Genomic DNA, 20,206 nt, shown 5'->3' on the forward strand with positions numbered 1-20,206 from the left:
TTTTAAATAATTGTTCAGTAAACACATCGCCATATATAATTCTACAGATTCCCATATTTTGGTATGTATACAATATAAGATCAGAACGGTAATGACTGCATTTGCTCTGCCAAAGTTAAGTAACAGATCATACACCCTGCACAACGCTGCCCCTAGTGGGCAAATCATCAGCAAAAATAGAAGAGTCCGACTTCTAATGTGAAACTACTGAGATTAAAACCGAGATTCAAGTGGTCCTACACACACAATGAAGGCAGCCATATTGGGGTTTGAACCTGTATGCAGACTATTACTTTGCTATGAACCATTGACATCTCTGAGGCATTGCTTAGTTAATGGCAGCAGGTGAATTTATAGGCTTAATAATCATCATCACCATCTGTTTATATATCACCACTAATTCCACAGCGCTGTACAGAGAACTCACTCACATCAGTCCCTGCCCCATTGGAGCTTACAGTCTAAATTCCCTAACGTACAGAGAGAGAAAGACAAAGGTCCATTCTTGATAGCAGCTAATTAACCTACTAGTATGTTTTTGGAGTGTGGGAGGAATCGGAGAGGTGCTAACCACTGAGCCACCGTGCTGCCCATAAATATTCGACTAGCCTAACAAACGGCTGCAGCACTCGAGTGTTGGTGTCTGGTCCACTTTTAGCAACAGAAAACCATCCTGTGGCATCTGCATTCTGTATGACATGTTAGAGAACGATAGGGAATCTTTATTGGTGTAGTTATGCTGTAGGTCGCTTCCCTGGATCCAGATGCTGCCGTCCTCGTCTTTCCAGGAACCAGTGACTCCCTTCAGTAACAAATAATTGTTCACAACAACGAAGTTTGGAATAGATTGAATAGCAATGTCTGTGTCTGGTACATGGAGTGAAGTCTGCCACTCCAGCCTGAACAGGAAACAGATTATTGTGGGATTTGAGAGAGCCGCACCATTGTGAATAGTTTGGGGGCTTAAGAACAGCATCAGGCAGCGCTTGCACCAACAGACTAGCCCCCCACACATAAACCATATGGAAAAACTGGAGTATTTCAGCTTCAATATTCATTTAATCCAATCAATGAGGTTTGAGGCACAACAAGGAAACTTTCGCTAAGTGCTGGTGATTCTAAAGAATATAAGAGCTGAAGAATTCTCCCTTTTCCGCATTTAATGTATTAGGATTGTTTCACACAAGAATAATGGAATGTTATGTGTCCGTTGAGAGCTACCCTGCACTTAACACACATACTTCTGCTGGTGCATAAGAGTGCGAACATACTAACATCTGACTTGAAAATGATTACTAAAGGCACATGGAACATGGCTAATAAAATAAACTTGTTGGCACTTGAAAAATGTTTTAACATTTTTTGGACCGATTTAATAAAAATCTGTAAAAAACAAAAAAGGTGGGGGTGAGGAGGGAGCAAGAAAATTGAATCCACGACATTAAAGCCAATCATAACTGTAATAATACATCATTAATTACAGTGGCATCAAATTTTCTTCTCTCTATTTTTTTTTTTTTTTAAGTTAAAAAGCTCCTAAAATCAAGTATATCAGCACCTGTGTCCTATTTATGTTTTCCTTAATTGTTTTGGGGCACATCCATTTCTCAAATTTACCGAAGGGTTTACCAGCAGAGCACCGATCATGGATCTTCCGATATATCCTGAGGATGGGGTTGGAATCACTATTTTGTATATTGATGGCGTTCGAGAGTCCTGCAGTCTTTTTGTGATAACCCAACTACTACACTGCACACCAAGGAGAGGACTCCAGACCTGGAACATTAAAAGGACAAAAAACTCAATACGCTATGGAGTGTTACCCTCACACCTCTACCTAAGACGTAACACATCATTAGAAACTATTATTCGCTACATTGGGTACATTTATCTATTGGTTATTCTGCCTCTCTATATACAATCTTATTAAAACATATTTCATACAAGTCCCACCACACTCTGCACCTAGATAAACCCACAAAGTGCATCCATCTCCAAGATCCGTGATCTACACAGGCGTACAACACACATTGAGCGTGCCGAATCATCCAAGAAAAGACACAATGCACAGTTTGAACATTTGAATTTAATTTGATACTTGCTGACATTTATATTTACAATGATTAAGAGGGAGGCAAACCAAAACAGTGCAAATGTCTGCCACTAGACGAGAAAGTAAATGTTCTGGATCACTCCTAAGGTCTCGGGTGCCTGGAGTATTACCACAGAATACATGTAATATTCTTATGACCGCAGAGGAGAAGCGCGTTCCCTTGCCAGATTCCGTGGCCCAGAGATATAGGCCGCACCCATAGCCACAGAATGCTGCCGATCCTGTATGGTCTGCTTAGTTTTTTTTAAATCTTAAAATACATAATTCCAAAGCTGGCAGGCATCCCAGCATAACTGGCAAAGGAATAAAAACATGCAGTGCCCGCTTCAACGCTATAGAGGAGGAAAGTAACATTGGCGTTCGTCATCGCACTTAAATTACCAAAGGGAAATGAATACTTATTGCAAATCATTAAATATATAGGACTGCAAAATGTCCTTATAATGGCGAGGCAATTTTATCAAGTAAACTAACCTCTCTGCGCTGATAACAGCCCTGTTTCTCCAATTAGTAAGACAGACTTTACTTCTACTAAAATTAATGATAGTAGTGACTTGCTTTTATATGGCTGCCTGCAACAGTCCAGACTCATTCAGACAAGTGCGTTCTTTGCTGCGCTCATCATACCACAGACATTGGGCACAGTGGTCCTGGAGGAATCCGCTCCTAAGAGCGAAACTTTGGACAATAATACAGGTGTGATATTCTGATATTTACCTGCCTGTTGCACATACCTCTGCTCATGAGTAAATGCTGTGAAAACACTTGTACTGAACAAGCCCTAACAGGAAACTCGCACACAGCTGCAATGGATATTATTTTCTTTTTATACACACATTTTATACACAAAGTTAAACTTCCTAGACCACAAACCAGGAATTCATAACGTAATTCTACGCAGAAGCTACACAGAGAATTGCCTTCAAGTGAATAACTAATACAATATATTTTTTTTTATTTTGGCATGGTATAGTTTTAAAACATTAGTAAATTGTATTTTAGGTTTTGCAGTTTTTCAATGCCTGGAAACTTGTGTAAATAAAAGGGAGACATTGCAGCCACCCACCCCCGTCCAACCTTATCGCAGGCGGTAGGAGCAATGTCCTGATACTGGCTGGGTCTGTGGCATCCATAGGGCAACACTGCAAAATACGTTCAAGTCGCTCTCTATGAGCAACAAGCTTTGTATATATATATATATATATATATATATATATATATATATAAGTATAATATATAAAAAATAAAAAAGTGCTTTACTTTACCAGTAAGTGACGAGGGGTATTCTTAAAATGTGTCTTACATAGTAAATAGAGGATTACGCTGGCAGACATGAAAAGTTCAATGTTTAACCCATCTTACCCTTCAAGCGAACACTGCGACAATCATTAATGTCGTTCACTTATACAACTCTTAAAAAGTTATTTCTATTCCCATCCTATATGGTTCATCCGCACGGAGATTTCATAAAGAGCACAAAGTCATCGGGGGGATAATTTAGTACAACTTTTGATCTGCGTCTCTCACTCAGACACCTGTCCTGTTTCCAACAATATAACCTATATTTAGCCACCTTATTTTCAGGGATAGAAGGGCACCTGCATGGTCACCCTATGATTGGAAGTGAAGGCCATGACAGCTTGGGATGAACATACGCCTCCTCCGGATGAAACTTGTGACATACGGATATGCAGCAAAGTATCAGTGCTGTTGTGACAGTAACGAGTTAGCCGTACATTCCAGATCAGTGGTCAGATACACGCATGCACTCACGTGGGGGGATGATACCAGGGAAAGCCGGAGAACAGAGCGGATACCTTTACAAATCAGTGAAAGCTCAATGTACAAAATTCATACACCAGAATCCCCCCCATGCACAGACGCACAATAACCCCATCATACATATCCAGAACTTACATTAATATCTGTACAGCAAAGGGAATCAACAGGTCCTATATGCTAATTGTATATTTCTGCATTTCCAATGGGAAATGCATAAAGATTGTGTAAGTTGTCCAATGATACTTAAAGTACACATACCATGGAGGCAGACAAGGCTGGACTCAGCCTAAACGCAGAGGCACTTTGTGCCCCATGCCTCAGCAATGTCCCTCCTTCCTGATGACTCGATAGGCAGCTTATTGGCAGTCCCCACACCGTGACTGTCCCCAGTGTAACTTGGAACGTGTTTTAATCAACAACCTTTGTTTTCCTTGAATCAGATGAGAAAAACCCATCTATAACCAGACCGTTGGGTTACAATAAAGAAAATAGAGAAACACAAATTGAATACATTTAACCCAACGAATACTTAGAAGATTGCACAGAAATAGGAGCGGGGGACCTGGAGGCATCTTTCTATGGTATTTGTGCCAACTATGGGACAAGCCACCCGACGCTGTACAGAGTTCTCCAGGCCGGGCACTGGAACGATGGGCGTATATCTCTGATGGTTGCATGAATTCCTGAAAAGCTTTTTACAATAGAAGCTAGATGATAACTTGTTATACAGTATAACAAGCTACAGGTATCAGGCGGATCCCTATAAAGCGTCAGGTTACAGCCAGGATCAGCATTCAGCATTGGACCGCTGTTATACAGGAGACTACAGCCAATAACAGAATACGGGTGAATAGGGGAAGCGATAGATCATCGCTGTATGACGAGCCAGACAAACCTTTGGCATTGGGGGTAAATACTGGGGCGCTACAACACTGGTGAACTTGCGTTTGGCGAAAGGAAGTTTTATGGCACATAATGGAACAAGCACAAGAGTGGGAAGTGCAATGTGAGATACTACTGTACTAGCGCTGTATTGGTGAAATATAAGGTAGGCTTATTTTGGCAAAAAGAAAAAGTTAGAAAATGATAGTTATACCCTGAGCGGTAAAATAATAAGAAATTGACAAGACCATGAAATATAGCCAGAGACGGAGAAGATGTCCACTCGCTGAGACCTACACACATCACCCTCAGCCGTACACGTTAGATGGCGTCATCATGTGAACAGCTTATTATCTTGGATGAGATTATTTGCGAGGAACCTGTGTTCACGTTCGGTAAACACTTTATATCAGGTGTTAAATATGGGACTGAAGATCGCAGGCCTAAGCGGCAGCTGCATTGTGGCCTCTCACTTACAAATGCATTAAATAGTTAACGGGTCATAATGAAAAAGCTTTTTTTCTGGGTTTTTTTTATAGTGTTAAGGAAAATTAAACCCAGATAATTTGCTTTTCAAAATCCCTCTGTGGGCTTCGTCTATTCTCAGAGACGCTGCCTAATGTCCGGGCCAAAATCATTTATGTCATTATTTTGCTTTGCATAGATTTGCTTATCATGGGTTCTAACACTCCTCAACCAAACCAGATGCAGTACATGTGTATTACAATGACATAGACCTGATATAGAGGACCCCAAGACAGAACCTCCCATAACAGCTACATTACTGGCTCCAATTACATCTCACCTACTTGGCTGGAAAGCAACAATCTTGTACAATAAAACAAACAAATACCCGACTGACCACGGATAACAATGGACAGGTTTTCTCTACCTTGGGGTAATTGTGGCAAAAGTTGTAACTCAGATTCTTGGTACCTGGCTTATAAGAAATGTGCACGAGGGGGAAACAAGTTATGGACGTAATGATTAAACCAAAAATAATATGACACGGACAACCCTCTACAAAGGACCACTATATACAATCGAGTAGGTAACCGGTTCCTCATTTCCGCTAGTTTATTAAGCTGCAGAAAGCGTGGTGGACATGTGGAAACATGGGGCAAATTTTAATGTTTTGCACAATAGGAAGTTTTGTCCCTGTTCTATGATCTCAAGTGCTAGTTAGATGAACAGCTTCTTTTAACTGATCGAAGATCTCCCTCTTATCTTCATTACTGCAGAAAGAAGACATATCCATCAGTCATCATTAAAGCTCACATCAGGAGATGTAGAACATCTGGTTGTTCTAAACCGCTAAGTGCTGGGCATGAGTAGCCTCGTACATATCATGGCAAAAGGAAGATGGCGGAAAAGGCTGGCTGGAGCCGCATGACATCTAGACCAGTGGTGATGAACACCATCCACAATACCAGGCCATGATGGGCACTAGTCACCCAGCCCACCACCAGGCCATGATGGGCACTAGTCACCCGGCCCACCACCAGGCCATGATGGGCACTAGTCACCCGGCCCACCACCAGGCCATGATGGGCACTAGTCACCCAGCCCACCACCAGGCCATGATGGGCACTAGTCACCCAGCCCACCACCAGGCCATGATGGGCACTAGTCACCCAGCCCACCACCAGGCCATGATGGGCACTAGTCACCCAGCCCACCACCAGGCCATGATGGGCACTAGTCACCCAGCCCACCACCAGGCCATGATGGGCACTAGTCACCCAGCCCACCACCAGGCCATGATGGGCACTAGTCACCCAGCCCAGCACTTGTTAATATCTACAGTCTAATTGCACTGGTCACCAGACAAGTAACCATGTCACGATGGACACCAGTCATCTAGCCTAGACAGGAGAACATAAGAAACAAAGACATTAAACTGTAGGACGATGCCTCATATCAGCACTGAGGATGTACTGAAAAAGTGACCAAGATCTCTAAATAAAAAGCAAGTACATATGATCAGTATGCATGGCCCGTCTCCTATCTGCACAACTTCAACCACCCATAAAAACAACTGGCCGAAAATATACCGTAACAAACATGTCCATATATCAGGACATTTTACGGTGATCAGTCTCACCGGAAGCAGCTGCTTTAGAGTTTGGATCTCATAGTATTTTGGGAAGTAGGAACATTTTATGACAAGCTTTAGTGTACGAGTAAACTATAAAACCGTAATACACAAAGAGCATCAACAAAATGCCAGAGTTCATGTCTTACTCAATACAAAGATGGTCATCACCAACCCCACCAGGACCACAGCTAATTTATGGGACATAATTATATACAGATAGTTACAGTGGTATAAGAACATTCTGTTACTTCATATGCTGTCTGAAGGGTATGTGGGTGTTCCTGATCACAGCTTAGGGAAGAGAGATTTAGTAAAATGTGGTAAATTCCCTAATCGGGGTACAGTAGAAGAGGGGAATATAGTATCTGTCCAGATTGTGTATCATCCATTTGACGATTAAATACAACACAATCACCCGACAGACCGACAGATTGAATGGTTTCCACGGTAAGCATTAAACCTCTATGCAATTAAAACAGAGCAAATCATGGTCATACAATACAGTGATTTACCCTGACTGTAAACAATATAAAAAAAAAAAGAAGAAAAAACATATTTATATAATAAGTTAAAGACGATATCATGAACTGGGCAGTTACAAATTCATATGTGGGGGGAGTACGGAATCCTGACGCACACGTTATAGCCGTGTGGTTTTCTTATCACGTGACAAAATGGGCATCAAGAAACACAGTAACAGGATCCCGTCAACTGCGATCCCTACCAAATAATGTTGGCAACTGATTAGAACCGTGCTGGCAATTGAGATTACAATGACGAGAAAAGTGAAGGAGGGGAAAGAAAAAAAAAAGGAGACAATAAAATAAAAATACACCAAATTCAGCAAAGAAAGAGCTCCAACAAGCAATTGATATTTTTTACGTAATAAAAAAAAAATCTAAATGGCTATGATTCCTCTATTAGCAAAAACACATAATGCAGTCAAGAAATTTGTGTATGTATGTGTGTAATATATATATTCCACATCCTTGTTCTAGATATATACATTAACACGACATGAATGCAGTTTGTACAGTGTATAGGACATCAGACCATGGCACGATAAGGACCTTGCATTTTGAGGAACTGAATGATAAAGGAAGGACCTCCAGCTACAATCTGCGGTGGGAGATGACTGAGAGGACAGTTCTCGATACTCATGATTGACAATTTGCTGCACAGGGCCAGCTCGAAGGGCAGGCCGTGTAAGTTGGGGTTATCATTGAGATACAGCTCCTCCAAGTTCTCCAGTGTACCTGTACGGAGGAGGAGGAGGAGATACAAGTGTCAGTGGAGTATTATCAGCCGAGGAGCTTCTAGAGAGAGTAGAGGTTACTGATCACTCACCTATTTCCTCAGGAAGATGCGTCAGGAGGTTTTCCCCAAGACCAAGGTGCGTTAAGTTGGTGAGGTGGCCAATCCCTCTTGGCAAGGTCGTCAGCTGGTTATTTGTGAGCACCAATTTCTGATTAACATAAAGATGGGGGGAGAAAATGTGTATATTACATAAAGAAAAAATCATTCTGCATATCTGACAATATCATATTAAAAATAATAACATACTAAGCTGAGTAGCGAGAATTGGGTACAATAGTTGCTATTTCTTTTAATTTGGGGAATAAATATTTATAATTACTATCACTTTCTCCCTCAACCTCAATGGCCAACTTGTCACTATGCTTAATTCCATAAGTAGCTGAATCACTATCAATACCCTATCAATAAGCAGACAGCGCTGTCAAATATATGTCAACAGTCAGTAATATCCCTTAAGTTTAGAAAATGCAGTAATGTATGCAAGGTGTCCATGTAATTAGCTGTCTGCCCATTCTTCTAGCCACAGAATAATCCATCTTAATTACAAACATAGAAATACAGAAAAGAAGCCAGTGGTTTCCATCTTCTTATGTACATAGAATATTCATCTAATTGGATTTTCAGAACTAGAAGGAAATTTTATTTCCCATTTGAGGATCGAACAGAGTGAACATCAGGCCAGTTACGTCCACACAACATCAAGTGCACATGAAGGGCTGCGGTGAGATGTGATCTGATCTCTGTCCTTCCTTGACATTATTATCCAACAAAGATAACATGTTTTATTACAAGCACTTCTTCATCCACACCAAGGGGAATAATAGAAGGGGAGCCCCTCTGGTGGTAAGTCTTTTTTCTTCTAATATCCTTCTACTATTGCTGTTCTGTGGAGCAGATACCTGCATGGAACGGCCTTACATATAATTCTGGAGGGGATCGGCATTGTCCAGAGTTACCTGCAGGTCTTTCAGGTAAGCAATCTCATTCGGCAGGGACTCCAACTTGTTTTCCTCCAGATCCAACTCCCTCAATTTGCGCAGATTACCGATACCGTGAGGAAGCTTCTTTAGGAGATTGTTTGACAGGATTAAGACCTGAAAGAAGGAAGAGCCAGAGGTTTTATAAGACAAGTCGTTGTGCAGCCTCAGACTATCCACACCGGTAGCTGACCGCACCGGCGTGGTAGCTGACCGCACCGGCGTGGTAGCTGACCGCACCGGCGTGGTAGCTGACCGCACCGGCGTGGTAGCTGACCGCACCGGCGTGGTAGCTGACCGCACCGGCGTGGTAGCTGACCGCACCGGCGTGGTAGCTGACCGCACCGGCGTGGTAGCTGACCGCACCGGCGTGGTAGCATAGGTATGAAAGAAACCAGCAAAACACGTTGATCTAATAGTTACCTCAATGGAGACTAAGCCGGACACATCCTCTGGGATTTTTGTCAACTGATTGGTGGCAAGGTTCAACTCTACCATACTTGTCCACGTCCCAAAATCCAGGGGTAGAGAAGTCAGCTGATTGTCCTATTGTAGGGTGATAAAGATATTAAACATAAAGCCATTATGAAGTGTTCATCGCTAGATCTATAACAAGACACACTAAGAGAAAGTCGCAGAGCCTGTTGTACCCAAACCTCAGTAGAAGCAGAAAGTCATGAGACCCCTGTAACAGGCCCCTGTCCTGATCTGTCACACTGGTCCCCAATGAGGCCGAGATCTGATGTGTAACAAGCAGGTAGTATTACACTGAAACACGTACAACATGTGAGAGGTCCTGGAAAACTGCAACCATGAAATGTAAGCACCTCAACTAAACCATTATAAAAGGACATTACAAGTCACAGAGGAGATCCATGTCCCACATAACACTAGGCCGTAAGAGAAGAGAGGACACGGGACTCCTCAGTCACTTCATATTTGTAGAAATTGTTACTTTATACCTTATATTATATAAGTTTGGCTTTTTAAAAGAAAAAAAAAACAAACAACAACTAAAATTGACAAACTATACTGACACGTGCATATCTAGAGAGACAATAAACTCTAAAACAGACACACAATGTACACAAATCTTAATAGAGACAGTCATAAGCACCCCATCCCAAACACTCAAACACCCAACCCGTGCTTCAGGAAGGGTCTATATGTAGATATTACAATAGTATCTAGTGCTGACAATCCTGTCATTGGCTTTGAGCAGCGCACAAAACAGCTCAATTTTTCCCTCAACAATTCAAACAGATCGTACCCATTTACACAGCGCTAGATTAAGCTCCAGAACCGCGACCATGGTGGGTCACCGGATGGGCAGCTACCACTGTACAAGGGTCTACTGGACTAGGTAAGGTCTAAAAACGGCTCGTTCTGGTATCAGAACACGCCAATTATACAGATATTTACAGAGACATCAGTGGATAATTCATCATACCGGTTAAACACGCCACACTTCAAGTACAAGAGAAAATATAACAAGACAATCTGCAAGACACCACTTGAGTTTTTGGGGTGGTTAAACACTTTGTTTCAGCGTGCATATATATACCTATGGGGGAACGTTCCAGATATATTGTAAACATTTGTTTTAGCTGTATTAGTGTACAATATTCTGCAGTAATGCACGACAAAAAAGGAATGTGCAACACAAAATATTGTATCTGGGTAGCAGTGTGGTGTTAACCTCAGGAAAAGGAAAAATTCAGTGGACAAGGCCCATTGGAAGGTCTTTAGGACATTAGGGGCCGGGAAATAAAGAGAAATTGAGAAAATATTTAAGTTGTAGTTTTATTGAATGAGGTTTTTCATAATGATGTGATGTAGAGAAATGGAAGATATGTGATGGATTCACTTGTACACAATTCCAGTAACATATCCAACTGATCTCTGGAGAAACAAACGCGTTTCTCACCGAGCGACAACATGACGGAACCGGACTCACCTTCATGTTCAGCTTGCTCAATACTTTCGCTCTGGAGAAAATTCCAAACGGGATTTTATTAATGCGATTATGCTCCATGTTGAGGGAGTAGATGGTGGAGAACTGGGAGGGTCCCCCCACTGGGTAGGACTGGAAACAGTTCCTGGCCAACGTCAAACTGGTCACTTTCACCAGGCTGGACAGGAGACCCTAAGGAGAGAAACAGACATAGGGTAAGAGACTTGGCACCATAAAGCACTTATATTGTCAGCGCCCTTGGAGACAACGATAGATCAGCTCAGCTCTATGCATTGGGTACACACACTAAGGATAGAATCCTCTGAAGGCGGCTTCTAATGCCTGGAATAACCAGATTATCTCTTCTACATATCGGAGAAGTTCTGCACCAGAGCCATACAGAAGACCATTACTAGACAAGGATGTGTACATGATTACAGAACTGAATGGGGAGGGAAGCAGAGACCGTACATGTACCTGGCAGTCACCCTATTAGGGCACTACAGAGAGCCTGGAAAGTAGAACAGTTTGGGACTAGGAACGTTTACACACCAGAACATTGGTGGAGCTTGGGGCAGTGTCTGGTACACTGCCAGGTCACCCCCTTCTCTCTGCACTCACTGACAGCCGTGAATAACAGTAAAGCGGCGCTATCAGCTGCGCAGGACTTTGGTGGTGTTGGGAAGGGAGGGGGGGTAATGTGTGGGTTGGCTACAGCCATAGACAAGAGCGGCTACAGAAGACTTCAAATGGAATGTGGACAGAAACGTAACTGTTTAGACTTATCTTTGCCTGCAGCTCATTCAATTTTTATTAGGAACAACAAACTATACAGCTCATATGTGAACACCCTCGCACTAGAAAAACCAACAAGGTGCCTTTTTTATTATATAAAATTCATTGGTTTTTTTGAGATACTTTAAAAAGGATTTTGTACCAACAGCAAAAAAACCTAAATAGTTGTAGCATTTTTCAGCTATGCTGAATATGGTGCAAACTTTCTATTGCTGCCAATAAAAAATCTTCCAGGAGATAAATGTAGAAACATCTTCCTGCAACATCCTGGGGGTAAATCGTGCACATTAAGCCTCCCCCTACAAGGACCACAAGCAGTACTGTATGGAGCTGTCCATCATGTGATGGACAATGGATATTACTGTATACACTGGTTAGGTATTATCTGTCGGCTGAACCAATAATCAGGCTTAGGACTAGTGACATCACTAAGGCAGGAGGCACAAGCACCCAATCAGCACACAAGGAACTGCTGACATTGGGGATCTGTTGATGATGTTAGTGACACAGCTAATTCAAGGACAGAACAAACAAATCAGGTTAAATTCTGGAGCCAGTTAGCCAATCCTTGGAGCAGGGAAGATGTGCAGCCATCGATAGGACCTCCCAGCCTGCCCTACTGACTGATAGGCAGAATATTGACTCCACAAACCACCTAACACTTGCATGATATGTCCTCTAAGTCAGGGAAACCATATGGCTACTCCCAGCCATGTATAAACGTAAATTCAATAGGTGAAATGTTGCCCACAAAGCTATTCTACCCCTATTTTAACATTTAACATGACATTTACATGCTTATAAAACACACTACAAGATGCACCAGAGTATTTTTCATACAGATTTCAAACATTTCCAGCGGCAGATTCAATTAGCCGACATGAGCTGTGAGACCATCACCGTGGTGTCCGCCTGCGCATCACGGATTTTCCGGCACACCTCTCTGGGGAGCAAGAAAAATTCTGTGATGTTACATCGCCGCGGAGAGCCCCAAAAACTGATCCGGGAAAATGTAATTGCCGCCCCTAGTCTCCATTTAAGAAATCTTCAGCATATCGGTAACAAAACTGCAATAAAACTGCAATACAAGAGGGAACGGTCACACAAACTCATTATTTCCCTACTCATTCAGTATTCAAACGGTCACACTGCACACGGCTGGCAATGCCCACCAGACAGGGGTATAGAGCGGAGCGGATTATAGGAGGGTCTTCCGTTTTGCGGCCACATATAAAGAGAAATAATATTTAGCCTAATAGTTAATCCTGACATTACCCCCTGTGCAACTTCCTGCTCTGCTCACAGCGGCGCATTAATTCTAAACGTCAGGTAATGTCTACACAGCACATTTAACCCTTTAACCCACACAAACATTGTATACGAGGGACTCTCTGCAAGCACATGTGACCCTGTTACAATTACACCCACTGACACCCCCTTTCTCTCTCTGCCTCTCCTGTAAGAGGAATGCGGCTCTTGTATGACCCCATCATTGCCAGAAGGTGAACGAAGCAAGTGGTGCGCCTAGTCCCCCGTGTATCCCCCATGTACCTCCTCAGGTGAGGAGGTGGTTAAACCTGCAGTGTAAAGATGCTGAAACCTTTTATCGAAAAAGCGCAGAGAGGGGGAGGATCAGACGAGAAGAACGGAGCTTCTGTTCTGCACCAGCAAACGACGGAGGATCTAGGTTTAGGGTGTGTTTACAGGCAAGTTTACAGAAAAGAGAAAAATTATTGGCAATTGCTGCAATCATGACTAATTTATGAAGCAATTTGCAGAAAATTTAGCTCACCATGTTGACAGTAACTGTATATATTGATGTCTCGGGAAGAAAATGTTAGCAAAAAGATCTGCAAAGTGAATTGAAGAAGGAATGAAAGAAATAACAAGTCACAATAGGCCCAAACTGTTTGAGGATGCAAGATCCTTTTTAGGAAGGGGCAAAATCACATTCGCCATTGAGCTAATACCTCTATTTTGGTCATCGACCTGGCGATACAATTTATTGGCCCCTTTTTTAATGTGTTTATCACTTAAAAAATCAAACACGTGAAAGATGCGAGATTTCTGTTCTGCAACTGCAAACAGGGCACAAGGGTCTATACATCAAGCTTAACGGACACTCGATATATACGGAAACAGTACAGCACTTCCTCCCATCACCGGCAGCGCTAAGCAGGAAAATTAGATGGCAGGAGAGGGGTCCCTTTGTCCCCCAGAGTAGCCCCAGGATGATGCATTCACTGCGCTGTGCAGCGATGCAGATTTAGTTACCCCGCATCTAACTGATGCATAGATCCCACAGTCCGGTACATTAATGTTACAAAAGTTGCGTTTTCCCCTCTTTTTGATTTGCAATCACATTGTACAGGTTCATTGTGTCTCTTCAAGAGCATCACACAGCAATCAGTCTCCTTTGTTCATATCTCCATTCACTGAGACATGTGGATATTTGTTCTCTGAATTATACGCAATAGTCTATTTTGCCAGTGCTTGGTTAGATAAACTCAATTAGAAGAGTATCTGACACAACCTGTATCTGCACATTGAGAGCCTTTTCTCCTTATGAAGTGGGCATAGCATAGAGACCAGATTATGCCGGGCCCTTAGTGCCGCGTCATCTGACCAACATCAGTCGTTTAATTAGGATTCATCCAACTTTCAATGTTACGTTCGTAAAGTATGGATCAGTCTAATTTTGCAGCACCTGTGAGCAGCCCAAATCGCTCTGTAAGTGTCTGTATAGATTGTAGGACTCCTCACATCTAGCACTAGGGCCGCTCACCCTTGGTCTATGTTCACACTTTACATATACAGGTTTCATCTCCCAGAGCTGTGGAAAATGATACTTAACGATCTTACCTCCGGTAAGGTGGAGATATTGTTGTTCTCCAGATTTAGCTCATCCAGCTCACAGCATTTAGCCAAGGAGCGGGGGATCGCCGAGAGCCTGTTGTACCGTAGTCCCAAGCGATTCAGACTGGAGAGATTTCCTGGGGAGCAGATTACAGGATGAACAGTCACAGAAGATGATTTTACACCAGATCATTTCTGATACTAAGCTTATTGAAGGTATCAGTGGCTACGTCGCTTTTCCAACTATCTTGTTTGTAAACTTTTGCAGGTAATTATGATCATCAAAGTCTGACAGATATACACCAAAACTGTTGCCCACCACATCTTTGGGCAACAGTTGCCCATCCCTGCACACTCTCCAGATACATTGGATTATCTCACTCTAGCACAAAGTACAGGCCAACCTCAGTCTGTTGGATATGGATATTGGGGACCAAGCAGATGGCATTTACGGCCACTTGCATGGATTTAATCTCCATTATACCATTACAGAGTGAGCGTGAAGGGGCGCAGTGTGATGATTTTTGTACATATTGTTTTATTTTGTTTGATATTAATCTTCTTAATGGCAGCTGTAAATTGTTATTTGACAGAACTATAATTGCAAAAATAATACACAAAGAATAGTTTTATATATTTCTCAAACAACGTAAGTATTTCTGTCCTGACCTAAATACTTATTACGTTATTTTGACCCAACTACTTATAAACTGATCGGTAATTATTTTGGAGGGGTGCCTTTAAAAAATTATGGAGACTAAGGGTGCTGCCAACTGAAAAAGTTTGGGAACCACGGCACTAGAGTATATATTTATACATAGACAATGCATCTGAGTGTAAGGTAAATAATACAGCGAGGATGGACAGATGAAGACCATGGCTGTTTATTCCTGCTACACTGCAGAGCAAGTATACATAAACACATACATTTGCATAAACATAACTAAAATAAGCTCTGCAACCACACAGAAAAACAACGCCTGCACAGCACAACAATAACAAGTGTGAAGTGTTGTGTAACTGCCCAATGCAGGCGCGTTGGCTGCTGGCAGACAAGACACTTAAAGCTTATTAAATATGTAACACGGAAGATGATTAATGGTGTGAAGCAGTCATTAGATCGTCTGTGTCTCAGATATGAAAAAAAGGGTTTTTAATATGACAAGAAATTACATGAACGCTGCAAAACAACAAGATTTCAGTGTCTGTCTCGAGAAAACAGGAATGAGGGAGGAATGCTGCTGTATTACCCTCCTCTAACACCTCAGTTATTACTGAATAAACATATACCTTCCAGAGATAAACAAAAATTTTACCCAAAAAGTAAAAATATCTAAAAATAAAATCAGAATGTTTATTCCTTTGTTTGCCAATTCTAAAAAATGAGTATAATATGCTCGAACTTTCAGGTCGACTCCAATACAGAAACAAGGACACAGTCACAAGATAACGGGTCAAATAGCAGCTCAGGACTGTCAGTAACTGTCTGATGTACACCAAGTGTTAGCACCTCATACATCATCATAATCTATTTATATAGCGCCACTGATTCCGCAGCGCTGTACAGAGAACTCCCCCACATCAGTCCCTGCCCCATTGGAGCTCACAGTCTAAATTCCATAACACACACACACACACACTAGGGTGAATTTGTTAGCAGCCAATTAACCAACCAGTATGTTTTTGGAGTGTGGGAGGAAACCAGAGCACCCAGAGGAAACCCAAGCAAAGACGGGGAGAACATACAAACGCCACACAGATAAGGCCATGGTCGGGAATTGAACTCATGATCCCAGTGCTGTAAGACAGAAGTGCTAACCACTAAGCCACTGTGCTGCCCATACAGGCCACTTGGATGCTGTGTGCTGAAATGAGCACAGGATACTATATAATGTTTTCACTATCTAAAGATGCTATTTTTGAAGTGGAGCAATAGCAAATAGGATGACTACATATGCACGCAAAGCAGCACAGGGTCACGCGTCTACACACACGCGCAAGGTCACGCGCCTACATGCACACAAAGCGGCGCAGGGCCACGCGCCTACATCCGTGCGCAGAGCAGATGATCTATACAAGTCACTGTTTGTCTGATGCCTACAAATCTTAATGAGGTTTAGTCTCTGTACAAGCTGAGGGACTATACTGTAACAGAAAGCAGGGTTGTGACATTGCTGGGTATGGTGTTAAAACCACAATTATGTTGTCACTCCCTCCAGGTCTGCAGGTCACAGGAGGAAGCTGGGGACACGGTAATGACGTTAGTGGTCCTGGATTGCTCATGCCTAGTTTACAGAATGGAAACACCCAACATGTGTACAAGCTGCATGATGATCACTCCTCATCGGACGCTGCCCACAGGGCCCCCCCAGCTCTCCCTGGTAACTGAACTAATCCTTTATGGCTGCAGTACAAGCCATGCACAATTCTGCATGATGTTTTTAAGCATTAGGGGAATGTCCATTACGGAAACATTGTATCCCGGAGATAATTACCCTCAGAGATTTACACTGTACATTAGAGGATCATCCGGCTAATATACTGCAACTTCCAGTATGTGTTACTCTCATATACATATTATAACAAGGACCAGAGAGGCTCCATAAAATGTTCCCTTAAAGAAGCTTTCCATTAAAGCAATCAATGAGCAGCTATTGTTTAGTAATTTTATTTTAGATAAAGCAGATAATTATAGTGTTTATCATCGCTCCTTATCTGCGGCACCACAATCCCTACACTGGCACCGTGTGTCCACCAAAGCCCTCAACAACACCGTCCCTTCATACATCTCAAACCAAAATACTCTCCCTCCCGCCCTCTTAGGTCTACCTCTGACCTCCACCTTGTTTCATCTCTGGTAACCACCTCTCACTCCCGCCTACAAGACTTATCCCGTGCTGCTCCCCACTTATGGAATTCCCTACCACGATCAATCAGACTTTCCAAAAGCCTTCAAATTTTTACACTCTCAGAAAACCCATCTCTTTATTAGAGGTGACTTTATCCCCAATGATGCTACTCACACTAATACACCCTCACATCTGTCCCAATCTCTTCTCTGAGCCACACTCGTTCCTCTTGCTTCAGCTGTGCCCTCTTCCTCTTAGAACTTGGGGGTGTGTGTGAACATTGAGCTTACAATCTAAGTTCTAAATGATTAAGGTGGACCGGTTGAGCTATGCTGTTGGTTGAACAAATACTGAAGAACACAGAAGCGGAGACATTGTGCTGTATGGGAGGTGAACACCAAGCAACTCCTTAAGCAGCTCACTGAAATACAGCAACTAGCTTCATGGAGGCCTGAGCATTGTGGCTTAAATATGCCTTTATTGCACTTTTATACAGATCACATTCAGGGCAAGACAGTTCTGTATTAGCCATTATGGGGGTTTTTTTTAGCTCAGATCGCACACCCTCTACTAGGCGACTGGGGTGCGCTCTGAGTCTCGGTAACAGCGAGCACGTGTGGAGCTGTTGGTGGCTAATTTAATCATCCTCTGAAGCTCGGGAGGACGTGGTCTTTATGACCAATAGACCACGGATGTGATTAGTCTCCTGCAGCCACCATATAAAGGGACAGGACACATTATAACACTGCGACACACATTCTATTCACCTATTGTATCCGGCAGGTCCAGTAGCTCGTTGTGCTGTAGATCCAAGTTGGTGATCTGAGTGCAGTTCCCGATCTCTTTCGGAAGATGCTCCAGCTGATTGTGAGCGACATCCAGCGTGATTAGGTTACACAGCTCCCCTAGGAGAGAGAGATGGCACAGACTGAGTACACAAGCATTGCTGGGCGCGCCCAAGGCGTGCGCATAGTTGTGGTATTATGGTTAGACTATTTTGGTTTCAGAAGGCACAAAGGCCGATGTGACAACTACAGTTATTGTCATTTCATTACAGCTCACTATATTTACATTTACTGTTGTGTGTAGGGGATTTGTTCTTACAATCTGGGCCAAGAGAAGATCATTAGATTATATACATTTTCATGTTATACATTGTAAGTATGTGCCCAGTGCCCTCTGATAATCTTTCAGCCAACAACACAATCTCCGCTGATTAAACACCAGACTGGAATTTGCACATTCTGCAGAGAAGGACCTATGAGATACATTCTACAGACTGGTTACTAATATAGCAGTAGTTTTATTTCATATCACATTTCTTTCATAACTATCAAAAACTATTTATTTTCTACCCCTGGGCCCCATCAAATAAATATACCCCTGTCCCATTTTCCCTTGATAATTCCAACTGGGTTTGCCCTCCCTTCTTGCAGCTACATTGCAGGACTCCTCTGGTACATAGAGAACAAACTGCATTCAGCGTTTGGCTGTTGCTAAACACTGCCGAACAAGAATCCTGCAATGCAGCGATCCAGACACTGCTTACAATCTAAACTGCCCAAGAGCTTACAATCTATAGCAGAGAGAAAACTCATCACTACCGACCAGTCCAATTGATGATCACCTCTCCACAGACCTGGGCTCTGACAGCTGTATGCAGGAGAAGCTCTATTACAGCGGAGGTAAAGAAAGACCTTCATATAGAGATGTCAGCTTCTTTACAAAACAACCAAGGAGAAATAGAGTCTATATTATGCCCATCTTAAAGTGTAAAGATCATCCCCAGAGTACGTAATACTAGAGTCTTTAAATTATAATCAGCATCAAAATACTGACTTGTGTGCGTAAACTGTTATCCTAAAGCCTATGACAGGAGGGAGCCACGATTACATGGTTGGCACAGGGTCAGACAAAAGACAATATTAAAACTTTGCTTTTATTTCATTACTAAAAACACTTACAGTAAAAACAAAAAGAAAAAACGCACACATTTTTAAAAATATATGTAAATAAAGACGACGATACTGCAGTGTATAGATTTGCGAGGATATGAAACGATGGATTGTTATTCGTACTGAATGTGCCAGGTTTAATGTATTTGGAATATTCTGGTTTTCCAAAAAAATTGCCTGAGGTCAGCTTTTTTTGTTAACAAATACTCTATGTATTAAATTTAACTTAACTAACTAAATAGGTAAGTGTGTAGGTGATGTATGTTTTAGTAGATTAGAGCAGCGAGTGTACAGAGTGTCAGGATCCACACAGCCAGGCTTACGTGGACACAATCTCTAGTGAATACATTGAGGTATATTGTGTGCAAGATCCATACACTACAAATTGTATTTAGCATATTGTGTAACACTGAAGAGTCACCAATCACACACATTGTATAGAGTATGAAACTTAACACAGTGAATAAAGTACTGAGCAGACATTGTACGGAGTCTGTACAAATCAATAAAATACTGGAAGACGCACAAAGCACTCACTACATACAAACACCAATCTATGCTGGTGTATACATAGGTGGAAGCTTTATTTTCTGGAAGTCTTTCATTTTTTTGTGTCAATACCCCAAGG

General features: G+C 42.2%; 1 protein-coding gene and 1 long non-coding RNA gene across 2 annotated transcripts in view; both read right to left on the minus strand.

Annotated features, from left to right (window-relative positions):
* Positions 1–2,071: 2,071 nt before the first annotated feature.
* On the minus strand, positions 2,072–4,171 carry LOC142160747 (uncharacterized). Its single transcript, XR_012693293.1, has 2 exons — positions 2,757–4,171; positions 2,072–2,720 (listed from the first exon to the last, which is right to left on the minus strand). It is a non-coding gene; the product is annotated as an uncharacterized LOC142160747 (long non-coding RNA).
* A 3,560-nt stretch (positions 4,172–7,731) lies between these two features.
* SHOC2 (SHOC2 leucine rich repeat scaffold protein) overlaps positions 7,732–20,206 on the minus strand; it is a 38,885-nt gene continuing 26,410 nt past the window's right edge. The window contains exons 3-9 of the mRNA XM_075215702.1: positions 18,391–18,528; positions 14,781–14,911; positions 11,127–11,315; positions 9,593–9,715; positions 9,149–9,286; positions 8,223–8,340; positions 7,732–8,131 (exon numbers count right to left, since the gene is read on the minus strand). Coding sequence (XP_075071803.1) covers positions 7,923–8,131; positions 8,223–8,340; positions 9,149–9,286; positions 9,593–9,715; positions 11,127–11,315; positions 14,781–14,911; positions 18,391–18,528 — 1,046 coding nt within the window. The 3' untranslated portion in view covers positions 7,732–7,922. The remainder of the gene's footprint in view (positions 8,132–8,222; positions 8,341–9,148; positions 9,287–9,592; positions 9,716–11,126; positions 11,316–14,780; positions 14,912–18,390; positions 18,529–20,206) is intronic.

This window comes from Mixophyes fleayi, chromosome 6 (assembly GCF_038048845.1).
Source record: "Mixophyes fleayi isolate aMixFle1 chromosome 6, aMixFle1.hap1, whole genome shotgun sequence".
NCBI classification, from domain to species: Eukaryota; Metazoa; Chordata; class Amphibia; order Anura; family Limnodynastidae; genus Mixophyes; species Mixophyes fleayi.